We start from the raw sequence: 22496 nt of genomic DNA on the forward strand, positions 1-22496 counted from the left end.
CAAATCAAGAAGCCCAACAAAGCCCATTTGCTTAGAAAGCCATCTTGGCCCTTAGGAAAAACCAAAATAGCCCACCAGAGCTTCAGTTTTCTTGAAAAGCAGAGAACACGTGAAGGAGTAGTTGGCAGTGCTCCTTAAGCAGAGCTGATGGAAACTAGTCCAAAGCCAAAGACATCCAAAGAACCGATGAATACCATCCCGCATGCTGTCGAAGCATCCCTTGGACCAGCATACGCTTGCATCTCTTTTCCTTCATCGATTCACAAGGAAGAGGAAAGAAAAGAAGAAAACAACAAACCAAGATTGAAGCCCTCATTGCACAGCCCGGGAAAGGGGATGTTGAGCCCCAAATCCCAATTCATGAAGATAGATGTAAGCAATCTTTGCCAAGAAAGGAAGTCGAGAAGGGAGGAAAAGGGAGAAAAGCTCACAAAGTAGGAAGAAGCCATTAGGGTTTCTTGAAAATGGTGATTTCCGCAGCTATAAATTGAGCCTTCCCCTACCCAACAAACTCAACCCACAACCTGCAGAGAGCAAGCTTTACTCTCTACCTTGCAAAACTCAGATTCGTGTAATGCTCATCTCCTTCTCCGATTTGTTTTTCTTTTTTTCCGCAAGCCACTGGAAGAACCTCTGCCTTTCTTTTCCTTTTTTTCTCTAGTCAAAATCCCTCACAAAACACCTCATCCCTTACTTAGACCCTTTCATTTCTCACAAACCAAACCTAATTTCTCTCTTAGTGCTAAACCCATGTTGGTTTTGCTCTCCATGCCTCATGCCACTCATGCTGGGCTGAAAGATCATCTGTAAGCATGCCGAACTACCTGCAAGTCATCATTATTCTCGTTGGTGAAGATTATCCAAAATATCTCCTAAGGTTTTGCTGCCCTTTCGAGGTATTTTGGGGCTTGATTTTCGAACCTAAACAAAAAGGGGTAATCTCCTCAGTCGCCTTTTGCAACAAGCCCAACCCATCTGCTGCTGGAAGGAAAAAGCCCCTACAGGATAATACAACAATACAACAATACAACATATGGCAAAGGTGTTTCAATACAACCTAATGGTTTTCATCATTTAACCAATCCATATTGCTAGGTTCGTCGTCATGGAACAATTTTCTTCTCATCACATCCCTTCGTCTATGCTTCCAATAGACCTTTGTTTCAGGAGACATATGGCTCGTATCCATGGCCATGATTTTCATCTCTCTATCATCCATGTCTTTTTCTTATGCCTGCTGCTGTTGAATAACAAATGCTTCCTCTCGTGCCATGTCCGCTTCATCTCTTTTCAAGTCTCTCTCAATTCTGAGTGAGGTGTTCTTAGCTATTTGTTCTAATAATTGTACACATTCATTGTTTGAAGTTCCTCCTCTCTTGGCCTTTGTCTCCTTTCTCCCAATAGGTCTCTGCGGACGTGGGAGTTGTGACTCCGTTTCCATTGGGGAGTCCAATGGCTAATCGATTGATGGCGAATCGTGGAGCAGCGTCTCATTCAACACAAGCGGTGGACCGGTGTGAATAATTTTGAATATCGAACCATCCTTCACAACTTCCCAACATTGGAAATGCACGAAACTTTTTTTGCCTTACCCCATGGCACCGAACCACATTTGTGTTTGTATGATCTATTAAAAATAAATAATTAGAAGTGCAAGAAAATATAAACTATTTTGAAATGCAAGAATAAAATTGATTATGCAAGAAAATATAGACAAATTGGAAATGCAAAAGGAAAAAAAAAAGATTATGCAAGAAAAGGAAATAGAATATGCAATAAAAAAAAAGTTACATTAAATTGATTAAAATGGCAATTATAAATATTTTACCTCATCGGTAAAATTTTGACCGCTCCGAATGTTCTCCATTGCTTTTGTCAATTCATTTCTTCATTTTCCTAACTCTTTATTCAGAAGTTTCCGTCTACTAGACAAGGCCATTTCGGTCCGAACGGAACCCAATCTTTGACAAAATTCTCTATGAATTGTGCTCCACATATGATGAAACTTCATCTCATTGCCCGTGATAGGGTCATGACTAACGTTCACCCAAGACTAACAGAACGCAATATCTTCCTTAGTTGACCACGAGCCTCCGACTTTGACAGAAGATGCCATTTTTTTTTTATACAAATGGAAAGTAGTAGAAAAATGTGAGTGTAGAGTAAAAAATATTGGAAGGAGAAGAGTTTGTATGGAGAATTGGTGTGGAAAGTGAAAAATGTGAGTGGAGAGTAAAAAATATTGGAATGAGAAGAGTTTGTATGGAGAATTGGTGTGGAAAGTGAATAATGTGAGTGGAGAGTAAAAAATATTGGATGGAGAAGAAATTGTATGAAGATTTGGTGTGGAAAGTAAATAAAATGGTTAGGTATTTATAGGGAAAAAATACATAATTTTTTGGTATTTTTTTTTAAAAAAAAAAATTTCAGAATTGTTTAGATTTTTTTCCAATTTTTTAGCTAAAAATGAGAACCGTCGGTTCGGAAAAAACCGATCGGGGCCCCTGTGACACGTGGCACATGCCGTTGGATTCTGTCGAGGTGGACGCCGCCGAAGCGACGGAAGTCAAATTTACCGCTGGCGCGTGTAATTAACGCCGCTAATCGTGAAAAAATTTGAATTACACGCACAACGTAAAATTTTTTGAATTACTACGCGTGACATCGCGCTTAACGCCACACCCTCCTACCAAGCCTCAGAGAAACTTGCCCTTGGGCGCCCGGCTGGTGGGACCAGTGTTGCCCAAGCTTTCTCTCGCTACCGAGGGCATTTGGGCTCGCCAGGTGGGGCCTTTCCGATTTGGGTTGTGTGCTGGAGATGCTCTAATTGAGGTCTTATTTCTTAATTATTAGATCAAATTGGTTAAACACTGGATTAAATTGATTAACATGATTCAACTATTAAGATATAGGACCTCACATAAAGGCCATATATAAGACCTTCACTATAGAATAACTCCGGTTGGCAAACAACATGGTGAAAGAAAAAAATAAAAACACATAACACATTAAATTTGGACCATAATTTTGTGCAAGATGACCCTTTTTTTAATTTAGATCAGATCTGTGCATGATGGAGAACAAATGTGAATCGATATTTTCGAAAATGTATCAATAATTTGTTAATATATTTTGTTGGTGATAATAATGTTGATGTTATATCTAAAAAACGAGATTATAAAAAATGTTTAGTATGTAGGTATGTAAAAAAAATAAGGACAAGTTATTGATACATTTTTCGATATAAAATGTAAGTTTAAAAAAAAAAACCCTTAGATAGAAAAGTGCTGAGATTATTTGCACTATATGTACTCTTATATATGATAGGAAAATGTAGCAATGATCCCTTAAGTAAGTCCCGACTTTACTTTTAGTCCCTCATCTCCAAAAATTATTCTGATGGTGCTTTAACTATGCCTTGATTTTCAGAACTCGTCCTTTCATATTAGCCCTATCAACTTTTCCGAGAAAAATAAGGCTATATTTGTCTTTTCACGTGCTGGATCCGTAATAAGCACAACCCATCCTCAACAACCACCTCTCTCTCCTCCAGCCACCCTTTGACCAAACTCCACACATACGCCGCCGACCCACCCCACAAACGCACTCGACTCGACCCACTCTCTCATTCTCTGATTTTCTTCCTCTCTATTTGTCAACCCCCTCCTCCTTCCAACCTTTTTCATCAATAAAAAGGATCATTGTAGAGAGAGAGAGAGAGAGAGAGAGAGAGAGAGAGAGAGAGAGAGAGAGAGTTGTCGTTGGGTTTGGGTAGAATGAGGTGGTGACTAAGTAAAAGTTTTATTTGTCCTTAAAATTTGATATGAATTTTCCAATTTATCCTTAATTTTGACAGAAAATTTAATAGAATTAATGAAAGGGCTAGTGGTGCAACACGATATCTAATGAAGGATGACCGTAATAATTTTTGGAGTTGAGGGACGAAAAGTAAAGTGGGGTCTTATTTAAGGGACCTTGCTATAATTTTGCCTATATGATAAGTCCAACTGTTAATTGACTTTTTAGAGTGTAAATTAATATTTTTTGGGATTAATTGGCTGATTGATTATCAATTTGTAGTAGTTCGGTTTTTTAATTTTTATTTTAATCCAGAGATTGAAGTTTCAATGAAGTTATCTTTCTTTGATTTAAAAAAGAAAAGAAAAAAATTTCCAATTTTTATTTTTATTTTTCACTTCACTGGTGTGACGTGGCAGATTCGGATAAGGAGCCCAAATCCTACGGCGTTGGCGCAACCTTGCATTCCGAGGAAGTCGTGGCAGCGGTTGGATCAAAGGCAAGCAGACGTGGCAGCCTCTAGAGCCTTCTCTAAATTAATAAATTAGTATTATGTTCACCAATATATACATCCCCTTTCAAAAAAATAATAAAATAAAAAAGAAAGAAGGAAGCAGAACTAACTGTTCAAACAGGAAGAGCGTTGCTCAATCTCTTTCGTTCCCTCCACTTCTCCAATCTCCGCTTCCACATTATCTCCCGCAACAAGATCTCTCCACCTGCTCTGTGTTTCGCTTCACATCTGTAAGTCCTTTTCCTTCTCATTCTGTTTGTTTCCGAGAAAATCTGATGGCAATTTTACTATTTGCTGCACTTGTCGTACAATCGCAGTTTCTTTGCTTCTTCCACCAAATCTAAGGTTAAGCATTTCATTTTTCATCTATGCATAAGTTGTAATTAATTTATATAATTTGTTAGATCTGTGTTTATGTTCATCATTTACATGTATAATGATGGAGTGTGCATGGGCGAATTAGCTAGCAATATGAAATTGGGAATGGAGTAAATGTGGGAGATTATCAAATGAATTGTACCTTTTACATTGTGAATCACAATATAAGCTGAAAAACAATAGTGGAATTGACAGCTTAATCAGAGAGATTTTAACCTTGCATTCAGAATAACGGGAATCTCTCTGAATTTTGTGGTAGAAATGGGGTTGGATCTTTTAAGTTTGCTACACTGATTTTAGGGGTGAAATGTTAACCATGTGGTTGTGTAAAATAGGATATGAGAAATTTTATGGTAAAATTTCCCAGGTGGGAAACTTTTAGTGATACTTTAGAGGAAAATATGATTTGTTGTGGAAAATTTTTATGAGGAATGTCAGCTTTTCCACTGTTCCACAATTGAATTTTGTTTGTGTAGTAGTAACTGATGTACTTTGGAACTTTTGCAGCTGTTGCAGGTTTGGGAGATATATAAACTGTTATACTCGAGTACTTCACCATACTTATCTCTTTATTAATTTCTTGACAAGGGGAATTCTTTGAAATCTTTTGCAAGTGGCAACTATGAGTTTTGTTTTCCGAGGGGCTAGAGCAGATATTGAAAGTGGCTTTCCAGGATTTATTCCTGAACGACCAGCAATGGTATGTTCATTTACATACATTTACATGTGGAAGTATGCATGCTATGTTGTATACGTATCTATATGCATCCTGGTCATTTGGAACTCATACATGTCTTGATGAGTTTATCATGCCATTCTGCTGACTGCTGACACTTTTCCCTTTTTGTATCAGCGTATTCATGCTTCTCGACCAGTAAGCACGAATTCACTGGCTTTTCTTGTCACGGGTAATGCATTTGTTTCTGTATTTTTTGTTCATTGCATGCCTTGTACTAGACCACATTTTTAATCCATAAGTTGCCTGTTTGCTTAACAGTTATCTTGCTATTCATGCTTTTAAACTCTCACCAGATGTCACCGAATTTTCTGGTATGTTTTCACTGAGCGTCCAATCTAAGCATACTAGTGATTCACTTAGAAACTTTGGAAAATAGAACTTATATAACAGTTAGAAGGAGGTAATCCTCTGTATCTGTGTATGCAGCTCTGGCTAGTTGTGGGTGTCTTTTTGATGGCCACAACCCTGAGGATGTTTGCAACTTGTCAGCAACTTCAAGCACAGGCTAGAGCACATGCTGCAGCTGCCAGTGGCTTGCTTAATCATACGGAACTGCGACTGCACATGCCACCTTCAATAGCTTTTGCAACCAGAGGACGATTACAAGGACTAAGACTCCAGTTGGCACTACTTGACCGGGAGTTTGATGATCTAGGTACTGTCTTTTTGTCTGAATTGTACTTCTTGGATAAGTTTTGTCATCAGAGTGGCTCCCACTTTGAAGTTAAAGGTGCATTCAAAGATGTCCAAAGCAAGTCTAGATCTCTGGTTCTAGTTTAGTTGGATTTCGATCGTGTGTGTATTGGCAAGATGAATTGTTCTGTACATTCAATTGCAGATTATGATACTTTGAGGGCTCTGGACTCTGATAATGCCTCTACAGCAACTTCAATGAGCGAGGAGGAGATTAATGCCTTACCTGTCCACAAGCACAAAGTCACTGACCCAGAGATCCTGTAAGATGGGAAAAAACTTGCATTACTTCTTGCATGATGTCACTTGTGAGAATTTTTTATTATATATCTGCGACTCTTTCAATATATTCGTATATAACAAATAGCAGGTTTCTTTTCTTTTTATTCGGATTTAACTTCACCAAATGCGACATTATTTGATAAGATGTCTTTTCTGTTCATAGGGATGGTTCATCACTACAACAGGCATCATCATCTTCAGCCCCAATTGAGGTATTCTCTTGAACCCTTAGTTTGCTTGCCTATTTTATAAGAATTTGCTTGGCGGTTGTTACTTTTTCTTGATTAAAACAGGTAGCTTGTCACTTAACTGTAGTACATTGTAAATATATATTTGTGAGCTGTGTTCTGTTTCCAATGAGACTAGGGAAAGGTACAATCAACTTTGAAATCTTATGAGAAGCTTATTAGCACATTTCATTTATTGGTTCTCAGTACACAGTTTTGTTCAGCCATGCGGCAGATGGAATTTGGCCCTGACCTGTTACCTTCTCATCCTTCTTTCAAGCTTTTGGTAATCTGTGGGTGGTGGCTTGGTTTGCTGAGTCTGTTTACTTTTCACATAATTTTCTAACAGTTGGTTGCATGACAAACCCATACCAACGTATACATAGTAGTGCATTACATCTCTCTATGTGTCTCTTTGTGGCTTTTCTTTTTCTCTTCCCAAATGCACAGTGAACATTGTCGTCGTTATGCGTACTTTCTATGGATAGCTTTCAATTTCTTGATTCCATTTTTTCTAGCTGAAAAAGCAAGACTGTAAAAGGGTGGATGGAGGTGTGAAGGATCCAGAAGATGAGTTGACATGCAGCATTTGCTTGGAGCAAGTTAACGGAGGGGACCTAGTGCGTAGCTTACCATGTTTGCATCAGGTACACCCTCTGCCTTCAGTCTTGATTTGTGGGTTATTATCATTAGCAGTACATAATGCGATTAGTAAGATTCATTAAATTGCAATCGTTTTCTTGTGCACACTTTCCTCCATCCTCTCTCTTTATTTTAAAAATTCTCATCAAGTTTTGTCAATACTGGTTTCCTGACGTGGTACCCAACCAGAAACAAAAAAAAAAAAGGAAAAAAGAAAAGAAAGTTGCGGTCATTCTTAATTGCTTATATCTGAGGTTTGAAACTTTGAACTACTCACTATGCTGCAAGTTGTAAAATTCGGAATTTTCCATTCTAATAATCCAGGCTGTGTGTTGTCCGTTATTTTTGGTTTGTACATTCAAATGCCAAGAGTATCATTTTCTTTGCAGTTCCATGCCAATTGTATAGATCCATGGCTCCGGCAGCAAGGCACATGCCCTGTGTGCAAATTTAGAGCTGGATCAAGATGGCCGGAGAGCAGGGAGAGCGAATCCGACGGTTCAGACATGGTGTAACGAGCCTTGTTACACAACCTGTAACCGTCATGGTGTAACGAGCCTTGTTACACAACCTGTATACGCAACGTAGTACATACACGCGATGTAGTACAAATATGCAATGAAGCACATATACTACTGCAATTTGCAAATAAGGAGGGGATCTTTTGCATAACTTGTATATAACCAGTATGTTTGGGTTCATGATGATAGAATTATATGTCGATCAATGATATATGTCTGGGGTTTCACTCAGTATCTATCATGTGTATATATCGTGCATAATGTGCGTAATATTAGCGTGATCTCGACTCTGAGAGATGTGACTTTCCATATTATAAAAGAAATAAAGTCTATAGAGATACGACATATTATTTTGAAGTTTATGGTATTGAATATTGTTTGATTTTGCATCTAACATCACTGAATATATCATGATTTGATGAGTCACATAAAAAAGTACTTGCCATCTTATTTTAGCCGGACCAAATAGAATATTGGGATAAGCTAAGCATAGGGGAACAAACAATCTTCTTGTGGAACTTGTGTAGTACATCAATGCTATACGATCTTCGAAAGTCAAACTTGTACTACAAAGAGAGAGTTTTAATGGGAGCCAATATATGGCCAGTCGGCTTCTGTTTAATTATTGTTGTTTAACCATTAAACAAGAAGGGTTTAAATGTATAAGCAATCGAAACCATTAGATAAATAACTTAGCACACAAGCCATTGGGTTGAGAGGAGCTTCATCAAAACTCAGCCATGGCTTCCATCCCTTTCATTAAGACTCTCAACTCAACCTGTGTTTTAGTTTCTTTGCTTCTACTCCTGCAACCGTTTCTAGTCAAGTGTCATGGCGGCGAAGAACATGACAGTGGTAGCGGCACTGAGGACGAACATAAAGTTCTGCATTCGAAAGGCTTGGTTTTGGTGAAAGTATGGTGTTTGATTATTCTACTGGTGAGCACTTTCGCCGGTGGGATCTCCCCCTACTTCTACCGATGGAACGAAAGCTTTCTTCTCTTGGGCACGCAATTTGCTGGTGGGGTTTTTCTTGGTACCTCTTTGATGCATTTCTTGAGTGACTCAGCTGAGACATTTGGTGACCTTACCACCAAAACATACCCTTTTGCATTCATGCTAGCATCGGCTGGGTATCTGCTAACCATGCTCGGGGATTGCATCGTGCTATTTGTGACAAGTTCCAGCGAAAAAGAAGCTAGAGTGGAAGTGGAGGAGGGAAGGACTGATGCAGAGCATGATCATAAGGAGGATGAAGATGGCGTCAGCCCGGTTTTCTTGAAGACATCGTCTTTCGGAGACACCATACTTCTTATCCTTGCCCTTTGTTTTCATTCGGTTTTTGAGGGTATTGCTGTTGGAGTTGCAGGTATGGTTTGAGCTCTCATTAACTCTTATTGATTTCACATTAATTTCATATATATGGTATATATCTATAACTCTGCATGCTGTACTTATCCATCTAACTATGGGCAGATTTTCTTTTGCTGGTACATAGAAAATGACTAATGAATTTGAACCTTAGTTCGCGCGTCTACTCAATTAAGTCCCTATGGTTTTAGTTAGGTCGCTATAGTTGAGGTTAGTTTATAACTTCGTCAGATTGTTAGATGGTGCCTCAAATCAGTTCTCACAGCTTTGAGTCACAAAGAAGTAATAATTTTGTCTAACAAGTTGATAAATGAAGCAAAAATGATTCTATCTCACAATACAATATTTCAAATATTGATTTACAATAAAGATTATGTTAGGGACAATTGCCCTAAAAATTATGCTACGGTCAGTCGCTTACGCATGCATGAGAGATTTTTGATTGTTGGTGCATGTGAGGCCGACAATAGATAAACAGTCGGATTTTGCCCATACTTTTTCTATAGATTATCAAGATTGTAAAATAAGGACTTGATTGAAGAATTGAACGTATATGAACCTGATCAAAGAAAAAGAACTCCCAAACTATATATAGAGTCCAAATTGGTCATCTTTCCTATGTGTGTTAATATTTATGTATAGGTATGTAAATCTGATTCTTCAAATAAATCTATGCAATTTGAGGCGACCGAACGGTGCATATAACACATTCAAAGTTTAGAGTATAATATTGATTAACTTGGCAAGATCTAAACCCTAAACTATAAGTTCCACAATCCGACTCTAGGAAATCGAACACCCGTTTACGTATACGTATGCATTTAACTCTATGTATATATATTGCAGATACAAAGGCAGATGCATGGAGGAATCTGTGGACCATATCATTGCACAAGATTTTTGCAGCCGTTGCTATGGGAATAGCATTACTGAGAATGCTACCTAAGAGAGCATTGCTGGTGACTGCAGCTTACTCTTTTGCTTTTGCTGTTTCTAGCCCCATTGGAGTAGGCATAGGCATTGCCATTGATGCCACAACTCAAGGACGTGTAGCTGATTGGATTTATGCCATTTCCATGGGGCTTGCTTGTGGGGTTTTCATCTATGTTGCAATCAACCATCTCATTGCCAAAGGCTTCAAGCCACAAGCCAAATCTTACTTTGACACTCCAGCTTTCAAGTTTCTTGCTGTGCTTCTTGGGGTGGGAGTGATAGCAGTTGTTATGATCTGGGATTAATTAATGAGCTAATTAAAATTACCACAAATGGATTTCAATAATTTGCGTTGTGTTTGTTTAAAACTAAGAATGTTCGAGTGTTTTCTGGAACTTGGAATTGACAATGGTTATCCTGTTCTTCTTTTTCTTTAGGTGCTTTTTCTGGGTGAAAGCAATACCAAATCCACTCCTCTTAATAATGGCCCTAGAAAAGTTTTTAGCTTTGTGTTATCCTCATTTATTATATTGGATAAGCATCTACACTGCCGAGGTTTTGATCCCTCACTTTGTATCTTAGAGCATCTGCAATGGTTAGGATTAATGCAATTTTATTGCATGAAATTGAACTAAAATAGTAAAATCTCACTTGCAATAGCGTGATTTAGTTCATTGCAATAGAGGGTGCTATGCGGTGAATCCTCTATTGAATTACAATAGGCTAACTATGAGATCCGCATGCCAATAAACTGAAACTATTGAATTGTACCATTGTAAGTAAAACTGCAGTTCAATTCAATAGATCCCAAAATAGTATTGCACTATTGAACAACCATTGCGGATGCTCTTAGTTACAATCTCCACTTGTCGAAGCAAGTTCTAAATTCAAATATTATAAACGACAGTTCTGAGTTCAGCCACTTATATTACACTTACTCCACATTCACAACAAGAGTTCGGCAAGATTCAAAATATTCGAATAATGCACGTGGAGTTTGGATTCACATCCTAATTCATAAATCACTAAAAGTGAAATTGTTCTTTCTTTAGTTACCATTTGCTTACTATGCCTTTTAAAAACCTGGATTTCTACATTGGATCATTGGATCGCTGCTTCTTCCACATTCAATGAATTTAATTAAGAGTGAATATGCTTTAAACCTTTTTGGTTTCTTGCTCCCTTCTTTTTGGTACACCATAAAAAAACTTGTCACCATTCATGTGCTAATCATCTTCAACACCGGTTTCTTTGCCCGCAATATCATCATTACACAGACATGCTGATCTTTCTCTTGCAGGTACAGGTACGTACGTATAACAACTTGGTCTCCACAGTTGAATTATTACTTACTTTTTCTTTCCCTTTTTTGGGTGATAAAATTATGAGATGGGAGACTAAGTGTTGAACTGCAATTAGGTGTAGTTAATTTTTCTTAATGTATTGTAGTTTTAGAGTAGATTATAAGGAGTGTAGTTGGTGCATCAACACACAGGGTAGGCTGAAGATCCAACAAGTTCTTGTTCAATCCAAACTAGTTTTAAAGTCTAAGCTTGTGCTAAATGGGGTAAGCTCAATTGAAACCAAACCTAATTCAATTGTTATCATTTCTCTTCTTGCTTGAAAGATTGGTGGTGGATCAAATGTCGTCCTCTTTGGAGTCTTTGGTATTAATTTCTGTTTGGCTGGCAGAGGCCCAACCTCAAGTGAGTCTTGCATGCAATGCATCAACATGATTGGACACAAAAATCATGACTTCAAATGTAATATTTCTCTCTTCTGTTTTTAGGTCAGAAAAATATATTAATATTTCTTTGATAGATCATATCTCTTGGGTTGGGCCACCAAAGTCTGACCGACTGTTGGAATTTTGGCGAAATTGGTAATTTCTAAATTTACCAAAAGTTCAACCATTTCATAAAACCATAATTAATCATAAAGAAAATATTTTTGTCACATGAAATCAGAATTGCAAAAATTGTCGGTGTTCATGATGTCAAGATATTCGTGGTGTATTGTCGTGCACAAGGCAAAATCATAGCTCGTGGTGCAAGCTTAATGACGTATCATTTGTCATGTGGCCTTGAGTTAGCTAGGGTTTATGGATTATGTACGTAGAGTTGGAGGTAGGGACGGAATTAGAAATTTTTTTCTAGAGTGGTCAAGAAGTCCAAATATCTTAATTGGGGGGCCATTGCATGAATTTTTTGTTTCAAAATTGTATACTAATTCTTGGAAGAGTACATAGAATTACATGTAGATTAGGAGAGCCAAGGCCATCTCACACCTATGTGACTCCACCACTTGAAAGAGACGAAAGATATCATATATATATATATATATATATAGTTAAAATTAAGGGTGAAATCGGTTTAGTTACCGATTAAAAATCACAAATCCAACAACCGATCGACATCAGTCAATACTGCTAAAATCTCAACTGGCATCGACCCAGCATATGTATATTGATTTTTAAAGATAATTTTGCATGTAAGGGTATATTTCAAATGTATTATAACTAATGGTTTTTGTGAGGGTCATAAGATAAACTACATGGCCACTTGTCATATAAGCAATATCTAAATTGTGGAAAATTAGGTGAAATAATTAAATAAGGCCCTAGAAATTTAATTTAACCTGCCAATAGTTATACAAACCCCCACATACCCCACCTGTAACAACACAATTAGTGGCTTTTTGAACTAGATCAAACGGGCTTTTGTGAAAAGATATAAAAAGAGTCCGTTGGCTTCTGTTGAGGAAAATGATCGATGGACAAAATCTGGTAAATAAGAACAAAAATTAAGAGGACAGCAGCGTGCACCAAATTGACAGACAGAATTAAATTAATTAACTTTACTTCATTGACCAACAAGTTCAGTTGGTAAATTCTCCCTCTGTCAAAAACCTGTAACATCCCATTACCTAATTGACCAAACACACTTTTTTCATCTGTATATAAACTACTCTCTCAAGCCTCAGTTCCTCGGACCTTTGCAGAGATATCTCAAAAGAAACACCAACTTTTTTAAAAAAATGGCTTCTGCTTTCCCTTTATCACCAGCATTTGTAGCTGCTTTTCTTCTTGCTCTGAGCTGCTTTTGGTCCCTTCCTGAGTTTTCTGCTGCTGCAGCAAGTGGTGTTACAAGGCACTACAAATTTGATGTACGCACCATAAATATTTTATAATGCCAACATTGAGCTTTATTTATTAATTTTTTTTTTTATAGCTGAAATTAATTATATCTTTGTGTAATTTTTGTGCAGATAAAGTTGAAAAATGTGACTCGGCTTTGCCAGACAAAGAGCATTGTGGCTGTGAATGGGAAATTCCCTGGTCCTAGAATTATTGCTAGAGAGGGGGACAGGATTTTGGTTAAGGTGGTCAATCATGTTCAGAACAACATCAGCCTCCATTGGTATGACACAACTTTCACATTATCCATATATAAAATTCAGATTTTCTAATTATCTATGTATAATTCTCTGTTTTTTTAAATTTTTTTTTTAAATTTTGTGTAAACACAGGCATGGGATCAGACAATTGCAGAGTGGATGGGCAGATGGGCCATCATATATCACACAGTGCCCTATTCAAACTAACCAGAGTTATGTGTACAACTTCACCATAACTGGCCAAAGGGGAACTCTCTTCTGGCATGCTCACATCTCATGGCTAAGAGCTACTGTCTATGGACCCCTCATTATCCTCCCTAAGCACAATGCTTCCTACCCTTTTCCCAAACCCCACAAAGAAGTTCCCATCATTTTTGGTAACTAAACCCACCAAATTTAATATAATTAATTAAGCGAGTAATTTTCATGTTATGTTGTCAGACTGTTAATCTTGAATCACACATTAGATTCAAAATATATTTCGTCAAATTCGACAGTCTAACAACATAATAATAATAATAATAGATTCATGCCACAATTAATTTGCTAACTTGTTTTGACCACTTCATTGCAGGTGAGTGGTGGAAGGCTGATCCAGAGGCTGTTATTCGCCAGGCTCTTCAGACTGGAGCAGGTCCAAATGTCTCTGAAGCCTACACAATTAATGGACTTCCAGGGCCATTGTACAATTGTTCCAAAAAGGGTATATATGTCTTGGTCGTGTGAGCCTTATTGTCTACGGAGCACAAGCCTTCTCTCACTACAAATGAAGTTCTAATTCTTCTTGTTCTTATGCTTTTCAGACACTTTCAGGCTAAAGGTGAAGCCAGGCAAGACCTACCTCTTGCGTTTGATCAACGCTGCAGTCAATGATGAACTGTTTTTCAGCATAGCAAACCACAGCCTGACAGTAGTGGAAGCAGATGCTCTTTATGTCAAGCCCTTCAAGACTGATATTTTGCTCATCACTCCAGGCCAAACCACCAATGTGCTTCTCAGGACAAAGCCAAGCTACCCAAATGCCACTTTCCTCATGCTTGCTAGGCCCTATTTCACAGGCATGGGCACTTTTGACAATTCCACTGTGGCTGGAATCCTTGAATATAAAAACCCTTCAAATCCCTCTGCCTCCACTTCCTAAAAAACCCTCCTCTTTTAAAGCCAACCCTTCCCCAAATCAATGCCACCTCATTTGTTGCAAATTTTTCAGCAAAATTCAGGAGTTTGGCTAATTCCAAATTCCCAGCCAATGTGCCGAAAACTGTCCAAAAACGCTTCTTCTTCACAGTAGGCCTTGGAACCAACCCATGCCCCAAAAACCAGACATGCCAAGGGCCTAACAACAGCAGCAAATTTGCAGCTTCTTTTAACAATATTTCCTTTATTCTTCCCACAACAGCCCTCCTTCAATCTCATTTCTTTGGCAAATCCAATGGAGTTTTCACCACAGATTTTCCCACCAATCCTCTCCAGCCATTCAACTACACAGGCACTCCATCCAACAACACCAACACCAATGTGAGCAATGGGACAAAAGCGGTGGTGCTCAAGTTTAATACTAGTGTGGAAGTGGTGTTTCAGGGCACTGGCATTTTGGGTGCTGAGAGCCACCCTGTCCATCTTCATGGCTTCAACTTCTTTGTTGTTGGACAAGGTTTTGGAAACTTTAACCCTAACAAAGACCCTGCCAGCTTCAACCTTGTTGATCCTGTTGAAAGGAACACTATTGGAGTGCCTTCGGGGGGTTGGGCGGCTATCCGATTTCTGGCGGACAATCCAGGTAACTGCTGGTTTGTTTCACATAATAAGCACAATATCAACACATAATAAGAACAAAGCAAATAAATAATGTTAAGGCAGTGATTGGCTCGTACCGGGTACTAATCTATATTTTGTTCGATGCTATCATACATTAACACAATTTTAATAAATATTGACAGTACATAAGTATTGTAGATTGGTACTCAATGATACGAACAATATTTTTCCTTTAATGTTTTTGGTATGACTGAAATTGCAGGGGTTTGGCTACTGCACTGCCACTTTGATGTCCATTTGAGTTGGGGACTAAGGATGGCATGGGTAGTCCAGGATGGGAAGCTCCCTAATCAGAAACTGCCTCCTCCACCGTCGGATCTTCCCAAGTGTTGACCGTTGATTCTTTTTTTCGGATACAATGAGGCTCCTAATACATTTATCTCTCTGTCTTTTTTTCTTTTGGTAACTTAAATTTTTTGTTTTCATTTGCGCCCTATAGAGTAGCCAAAGGCTTGCAACATTTGGCACCATCCCCTGAAAATGGAAGGAAATTGTGGAGATTTTGTGTTAGCCGGAACATTGATGCTTTTGTTGGAAATAAATAATAATGCAATTTTACATTGATACTTCTTTCGGTGTTGGAAGCTGTTTTAAGTTCAAATTCTTCCTTCCCATTCACTGAAAAAAATATATCGAATTTTTCCTTGTTAACACTAACAACAGAAGATCCACTGGTGCAAACTCAAACTCTTGATCGAATCAATTCCTACACGAGGTATATTTTTTGTCCACGACATTCACCCCTCTTATGAACGCACAATACCCTAACACATCATAGCCCTCCATGTGGAACATAAAGAAAATGTGGGATTGAAATGGGCCCGTTTTGCCTCTCACTAGCTTCATACATGCACTCAATTCAAAAGACTAGCATGTTGTTAGGTGATGTTGCCTATCCACCCATACATTAACTCTTTATCGAACCTATTTTGATCCAATGTGGGACCAGAGACGGTCCTACGTCTAGGTTAACCTCGGATATAGCTTAGGTGATTTGATTTTTTATAGCCCAAAGTTAATAAGCAGCCTAAGTGACTTTATTTTTTACACCCCATAGACGCATACACCATCGCGGCTATATCGTTCAAATATATTCAAATATTTTAACAGTACAACCATGCGTCTATACTTTTAAAATATTCGAATATATTTGAACAATATAGATGCACAACTATACTCTTTAAATATTAATATATTTTAAAAGTATAGTTGCGCGACAATACTGCACAACATGATTTTCGTTTTTGTAATTAAGTAATATCTTAGCCTTTTTCTATGGGTAGTGATTTTCTCACTCCCCTTTTGTCCACTTACACTCTCTTTTATTTTTAATAGTTTTTATTATAACAAAAAAGGAAGTGTAAGTGCACAAAAGATGAGTGGGAATATATAATTTCTAACAAAGGGAGTGTAAGTGCACAAAAGAGAAGTGGGAAAATTAACTCCTTTTTCTATTACTTTAACAAGTAATTATGTTTTAATTATTATTTATTTAGGAAATAATTAATAATTAAATATTTTTATAATTTCATAAATTACTTAATTAATTTTAATTAATTTTTTGTGGACTTTTTATTTTTATTTTTTATATATAAATTAGTTTGTTTAGTTTAATATTTGCAATTAAGTAATATCTTAATCTTATTTAATTATATTATTTATTATTTATTTAATGAATAATTAGAATTTAAGTATTTTAATTAATTTCATAAATGAACCTGGTCTATAGCCTAGGTGACTTGATTTTTTTATAGCCCAAGGTTAATAGGGCCTTGATGACTTGTTTTTTTACACCCCACACGGACACATACACCCCTATCCTACCCATAGAAAATCCTTTTTTTTTTTCTTTAGTTAACTAACCCCACAAGTCTTATAGAAAGAAAAACATAAACTAACCTCACACATGTGACATATACCCGTTTTAAAAAAACACTCATTTCATTCCCTAATGGTGTGTTTGGATGAAGTAATTCTAATTTCCATGGAAATTGTAAATGACGGAATTTCCAATTACATCATTTAAAAATTCCATCAATTGCAAATTTCAGCGTTTGGATGTCATATATGCAGAATTTAAGAAATGACAGAAATTACAATTTCACTTGTTTGGATAGTCATCACAGAATTCCAAACATCACAAAATTATAATTTACTTAGAACCAACAACATTTTTTTTTACAACAGTCTTGTATATAAAATCTGGATAGGAATAATTAGCATAGTTCAACACATTATTATTATATATATATAATTAGAAAGACCTGTGCAGTACAAAAATTGTCTAACAACACATACCTCAATTGTTACTAATGTAAAGAATTGCAACTGTAGCTTGTCTAATTTTTTTAAAAAAACATAAATCACGTAATTAAAAAAATGAAGCTAATCATCCCAACCAATGTTTCAACAAAATAGCAAAAATTAAAGATGTCAACTGAATATAAAATGTGTCTACGCTCTTGGTGAAATAAACATCAACACCATTCCCTTCTTTCTCTCAGTTGGAATTGTCTTTAACATGAGAAACTGCTTCTCATTTTCTATAAACCAAGACATTGCCTTTAGTTGTTCATCTGGACTAAGATCTGGAATTGCAATGACTTCATTATATACTTCTGTTGGATCAAGCTTTTGTGTTGTAGAATTGATAAAGTGTTCCAAAGATGAAGCCATCTTAGCCACTGAATCAGCAAGAATATTAGTTGTACCTCTTTTTTTTGGTGGGGGAATATCAGAAGGATTTTGATTTCTTCTCTTTGGACAACTAGAGCTGGGTGAAACATGATCAACTTGGCAACTCTCAAAACCTTGGGTATCACTTTCCAAATCAACAATATTATTGGGATCACTCTCAGGAGTCATAACCTCAGCAGCTTCTGCACATGTTTCAGCACCCTCTCCAGTAGCTCTATCTTTGCCACATAAATCCACTATATCATCCCAGTTTGCAATCACTTTAAATCGAAAATTTCTAGCATCTTCATGAGACTATCAAGCAAAAAATCAAAGTTAACCATATGTTATTTACCACAATTTTAGTCATTCAAAAAGATACAATTGCATTATAAATTACCTTCACGTACTCATCCCAAACATTGTCTTCATCTACACTGATCATCTTCTTTGTTGCATCCCAATTAAATCCACTCTGACTTAATATATCACTGACTATACCATAAAACCTTTTCCAGGTTTTAACACGATTTCTTATGTTATCAGCACTTACTTCAATATCAAATTGTGCAGACAATATGGCAGCAGCTGTGTTATAAGCAATTGCTTTCCAACCACCATCTCCTTTGTGACCGATCTGACGTTCTTCTCTAAGTATATCCGCTAATGAACGCTCCATTTGTATATTCCATCGAAAATAGGCTTTGTCATCTCCTTCGTGTCATTAATTTGCTTGTCTTTTCTTCTCCTTTGCTTTATTTTGTTTACTTTTTCTGCCATCTTATATATTTAAAATGATTATAACAACAATATTAATAAATATGATCAACATATATTTGCATCAAAAAAACATATATAACAAAATAGACACATAAAGCTGAATAATAAGAAGAAAACAATCAATAAAGAAGAGTACACATGTATTAAAACTTTAAGAAAAAACATTATTCAAATGTTTACAACTCCATACATAAATTTAACTTGAGACAGTTCCAACTCAATTAATATATAATGAATGAAAATCATGAATTAGTGGCGCCTCGTGCTTGATAATCAAGAAACATCTGCATTGCTAATGTGTCACGGAAAGTAGTCCATTGATCAGTGACTTGAACACTTGTAATCCTATTTGCGTTACCCTCTACTGTAGAATGATTTGATATCTCATGATCCACAGAAGCTAAAAACTCCAGATCTTGATCTTGTAACACATGGTCATTGTGTTGCTCGATTCGAATGAAGTTATGCAACACAAAGCATGCATTTATAATCCTAGTTTGTGTTTTTATGTTGAAAAATGAAGGTGTACGTAGTATACTCCATCGCTTTTTCAACAACCCAAATGACCTTTCAATTACGTTCCTTGCAATTGAATGACGCAAGTTAAATAACTCTTTGTAATTTTCGGGACGATTGTTTCCAATCCATTCATTTAAGTGATATCTAGTTCCTCGATAAGGTGCTAAAAAACCAGGTCCATTAGCATATCCGGCATCCACAAGATAGTACTTATCTACAATATAAAAAGTTTAAAACAAAAGTTAGTTATTTATACCTAAGTTTTTGATTATTTAATAACTAGTATAAAAAATTACCACTTGGAACTTGAAACGAATTATCCCTGGCCAAAGCATCTCGCAGAACACGAGAATCAGAAGCAGAACCCTCCCATCCAGATAGTACATAGATGAATTTTAGATATGGATCACAAACTCCTAAAACATTGGTGGAAATATCGCCCTTTCTATTTCGATATCTTGGTCTATCCTCAGTAGACACCGTTACTGGAATATGAGTTCCATCAAGTGCCCCAATACAATTCTAATGACATAGAAGAAGAAAAAACAAAAATAATTTTAAAATAAGTGGTAACATTATAAGAAGAACATAGTTTTCCTAAAGTTATAAGATTACCTCAAACCACTTCCACTTCTCTCTTTCTGAACCACCAATATCACATGGCTGAAGTTTCAAATATTCTTGACTAATTCTCATCATTGCACGCAACACACTATTAAATTGCCTACTAATGGTTTCCTTAGAACGATAATAGTCAAAACCAATGACCCTAAACTTCAAGTTATGAGCAAGTATATTTAAAAAGGTAGCAACGGATTCTTCAATTGAAACATTTCTTGTCCGAACCAATCCACCCTTTTCATGCAAAATAGTACACAAACTTTGAAATGCTTTCTTGCTAACTCGTAGTTGTTCAATACAATCAACTTCCTTCCCATTATACAAACGATTTAAGCGACATCGCCTTTCTTCATCCCAATCACATGAAGGCTCTTTAACCAAATAATTTTCATTATACCATGCTCCAACAATGGCAATGATACATGTAATGGTACTAAGAATAATTGTCATTTTCTTCTTATTTTCTTCTTCGTCTCTAGCACGCTTGCGACTTAAATGGGCCAAAAAGTTATCTACATCATCACTAGCCATGCCTGTTTATATGTGTATAATTTTATTATGTAAGCAATCTACTTCACCTAAAAAAAATATGACTCGGCATCAACACACGTAAAAAAAGAGGCTAGCAAGATACCAAAAAGGAACCAAACCTGTCAGCATCCTCATATCCCCGTGCATAAAGAGTTAAGACTAAATTAGATTGAAGACTAATTAAATAAATACAAATGAATGACCAAATTAAGCCTAGGGATTACATGATCCACACAATTCTATGATATCAAACCTGACAAGCAAATTAAACCAAATGCATTGCAGTCTCATTACTTAACTAGGAAGAAATTTATATCAGATCAAATAAAGAAAATTTAGTCGTTGTGGGTATTGGATACTGATTAGAACACAAACTCAACCATAGAGATCTAATACAGTACAGGTTATAGCTCAAAATGGCAAACTATGCCAAAAGCCCAGAAATAATACACCAGAGAAGAACCCAAACAAATTGAGAAGTAACACACCAGAGAAGAACCCAAACAAATTGAGAAATAATACACCAGTGTTAGTACTTGGATAACACTTGAGAAGTAAATTGATTATAATCTTTCCCAACTCCAGCCATTACCTAGTGTTTTGTTAAGGCTAGAAGAATGGCCACGTAATCTTTCTATTCCATTCATGGTTTTTGTTCTACTGAGACCAAAATATAATTAGGCAAGCATGACAGTTGTGACTTTATGCAATGAGAATCAAAATACCTTACATACAGGTAAGGTGGCTCACCATAACCAGTATTAAGCACATTCAAACTTCCAGGAGATGTCAAACATTGACTGCAATCATTATCAGTTACAACTAACACACATCCAATAGCCCAGAAATAATAAAGGACACCAGGGAAGAACCCAAACAACTAAAACAAATGAAAATAAAGAACCAAAACCAAAGGAACAAAACAAAGTCCAAAGTCTGCATTTAATAAGTACTCTGATACCAATATGCAATGTGATTGAAAACAACGTTTATACTAATTTTAACACTTTCCCACCTTCTTTGTGATATTGAAACAGAAAACCAACTCTCACAAAACATATAAATCGAGCATATTTTTCACCACTTACAAACTGAAATAAAACAATCACAGATATACTTGTAAACCCACAAAAAGAAAAAGAAAAAAAAACAAACAAAGAGTTAACATATAAAGCACAACAAAGCCCATAGCAGGGGCAAGTACAAGGAGAACAACAGAGAATTATTATCTTGTAAACAAGATTCAATTAACTGAAAAAGGAAAACTAGAGAACTCAAAATTAGCAAGTACAGCCATGGGAAGAGCAGAGAAAGATGAGTTTGGGAAGAACAGAGAAATATGAGTCTGGATAGTTGAGACTCTTACCTTGATTGAAAGAGCAAATCTTCTTGTTAGATTGAAAGAGAGAGGAGAAATAAAACAAAAGCAGAACCCTGGTTCCATGGATGAAAAGAATCAATATAGCAGACAAAAAAGAGGCCAACGATAAGGAAATAAATTGAAAACTGAAACTCACCAGAAAACTTAGCAGAACACCATCAAGAGAATACCCATGGCTCGCAAGCTTGTCCTCTTTGAAGAAGATAGGTTATTCCTGAAATTTTGGTAGGCAGAAGATGAATATTTTGGCGGGCAGAAGATAGGTTATAGAGGAGATTTGGCGGGCAGAAGATGAAAATTCCCTCTCTGTTGGGAATTGTACATTCCACCTATTACCATGGAATTTCAACTCGGGATTTTAGATGTGCAATTCCCACGATATTTTCAACGTGTAATTTGGCAAATCCTGAGTTGGTTTTGCCAAACGCCGAACTTTCCCTTTTCCACGCTCCAAATCCCGACTTTTATTAAAATCCCGAGTTATTTTACCGCATCCAAACACACTGTAAGAGAAAATCCTTTACCTTGGCTTGAATACCATCTTTTCATTTTTATTTTCCAAGTTGGCTTGAATGGCTAGATGGACTAAAATCGTTTAGTTTTTTTTTTTCTTCTTCTTTTGTAATGGATAAATGCTTTCAATTTTTTTCCTTTCAAGGAGAAGTTTATTGTGTAAT

At 36.6% G+C, this 22496-nt stretch overlaps 4 protein-coding genes across 6 annotated transcripts; 3 read left to right on the top strand and 1 right to left on the bottom strand.

The window, feature by feature from the left end:
* The first annotated feature begins 4358 nt into the window (after positions 1-4358).
* Positions 4359-8151, top strand: LOC103322125 (E3 ubiquitin-protein ligase SDIR1-like). 3 transcript variants are annotated; one of them, XM_089041884.1, is made up of 10 exons: positions 4359-4542; positions 5198-5390; positions 5544-5598; positions 5688-5740; positions 5856-6084; positions 6268-6385; positions 6568-6616; positions 7150-7278; positions 7663-7806; positions 7845-8151. In XM_089041884.1, the coding sequence occupies exons 2-9, from the start codon at positions 5313-5315 to the stop codon at positions 7786-7788; spliced, it is 837 nt and encodes a 278-aa protein (XP_088898010.1). In that variant the 5' UTR covers positions 4359-4542; positions 5198-5312; the 3' UTR covers positions 7789-7806; positions 7845-8151. The 3 variants fall into 3 exon arrangements, with proteins under 3 accessions (XP_088898010.1, XP_008222232.1, XP_088898014.1); XM_008224010.2 differs by having other exon boundaries at positions 7663-8151; XM_089041888.1 differs by having other exon boundaries at positions 5279-5390; positions 7663-8151.
* A 143-nt stretch (positions 8152-8294) lies between these two features.
* ZIP2 (ZRT/IRT-like protein 2) lies at positions 8295-10527 on the top strand. The gene is made up of 2 exons (XM_008224017.2): positions 8295-9162; positions 10011-10527. The coding sequence occupies exons 1-2, from the start codon at positions 8535-8537 to the stop codon at positions 10400-10402; spliced, it is 1020 nt and encodes a 339-aa protein (XP_008222239.2). The 5' UTR covers positions 8295-8534; the 3' UTR covers positions 10403-10527.
* A 2564-nt stretch (positions 10528-13091) lies between these two features.
* Positions 13092-15877, top strand: LAC2 (laccase 2). Its single transcript, XM_008224026.2, is given in 7 exon segments — positions 13092-13262; positions 13365-13516; positions 13626-13870; positions 14068-14196; positions 14297-14631; positions 14634-15273; positions 15514-15877. Coding segments are annotated over 7 exon segments (1761 nt in total). The 5' UTR covers positions 13092-13133; the 3' UTR covers positions 15645-15877.
* A 1867-nt stretch (positions 15878-17744) lies between these two features.
* LOC103343691 (uncharacterized) lies at positions 17745-21872 on the bottom strand. The gene is made up of 3 exons (XM_089043820.1): positions 21805-21872; positions 18388-18767; positions 17745-18302 (listed from the first exon to the last, which is right to left on the bottom strand). Exons 2-3 carry the CDS (start codon positions 18664-18666, stop codon positions 17766-17768), a joined length of 816 nt encoding a protein of 271 aa, XP_088899946.1. The 5' UTR covers positions 18667-18767; positions 21805-21872; the 3' UTR covers positions 17745-17765.
* Positions 21873-22496: the final 624 nt, after the last annotated feature.

Source organism: Prunus mume, linkage group LG1, assembly GCF_029339155.1.
Source record: "Prunus mume cultivar Tortuosa linkage group LG1, ASM2933915v1, whole genome shotgun sequence".
In the NCBI taxonomy this organism is placed as follows: Eukaryota; Viridiplantae; Streptophyta; class Magnoliopsida; order Rosales; family Rosaceae; genus Prunus; species Prunus mume.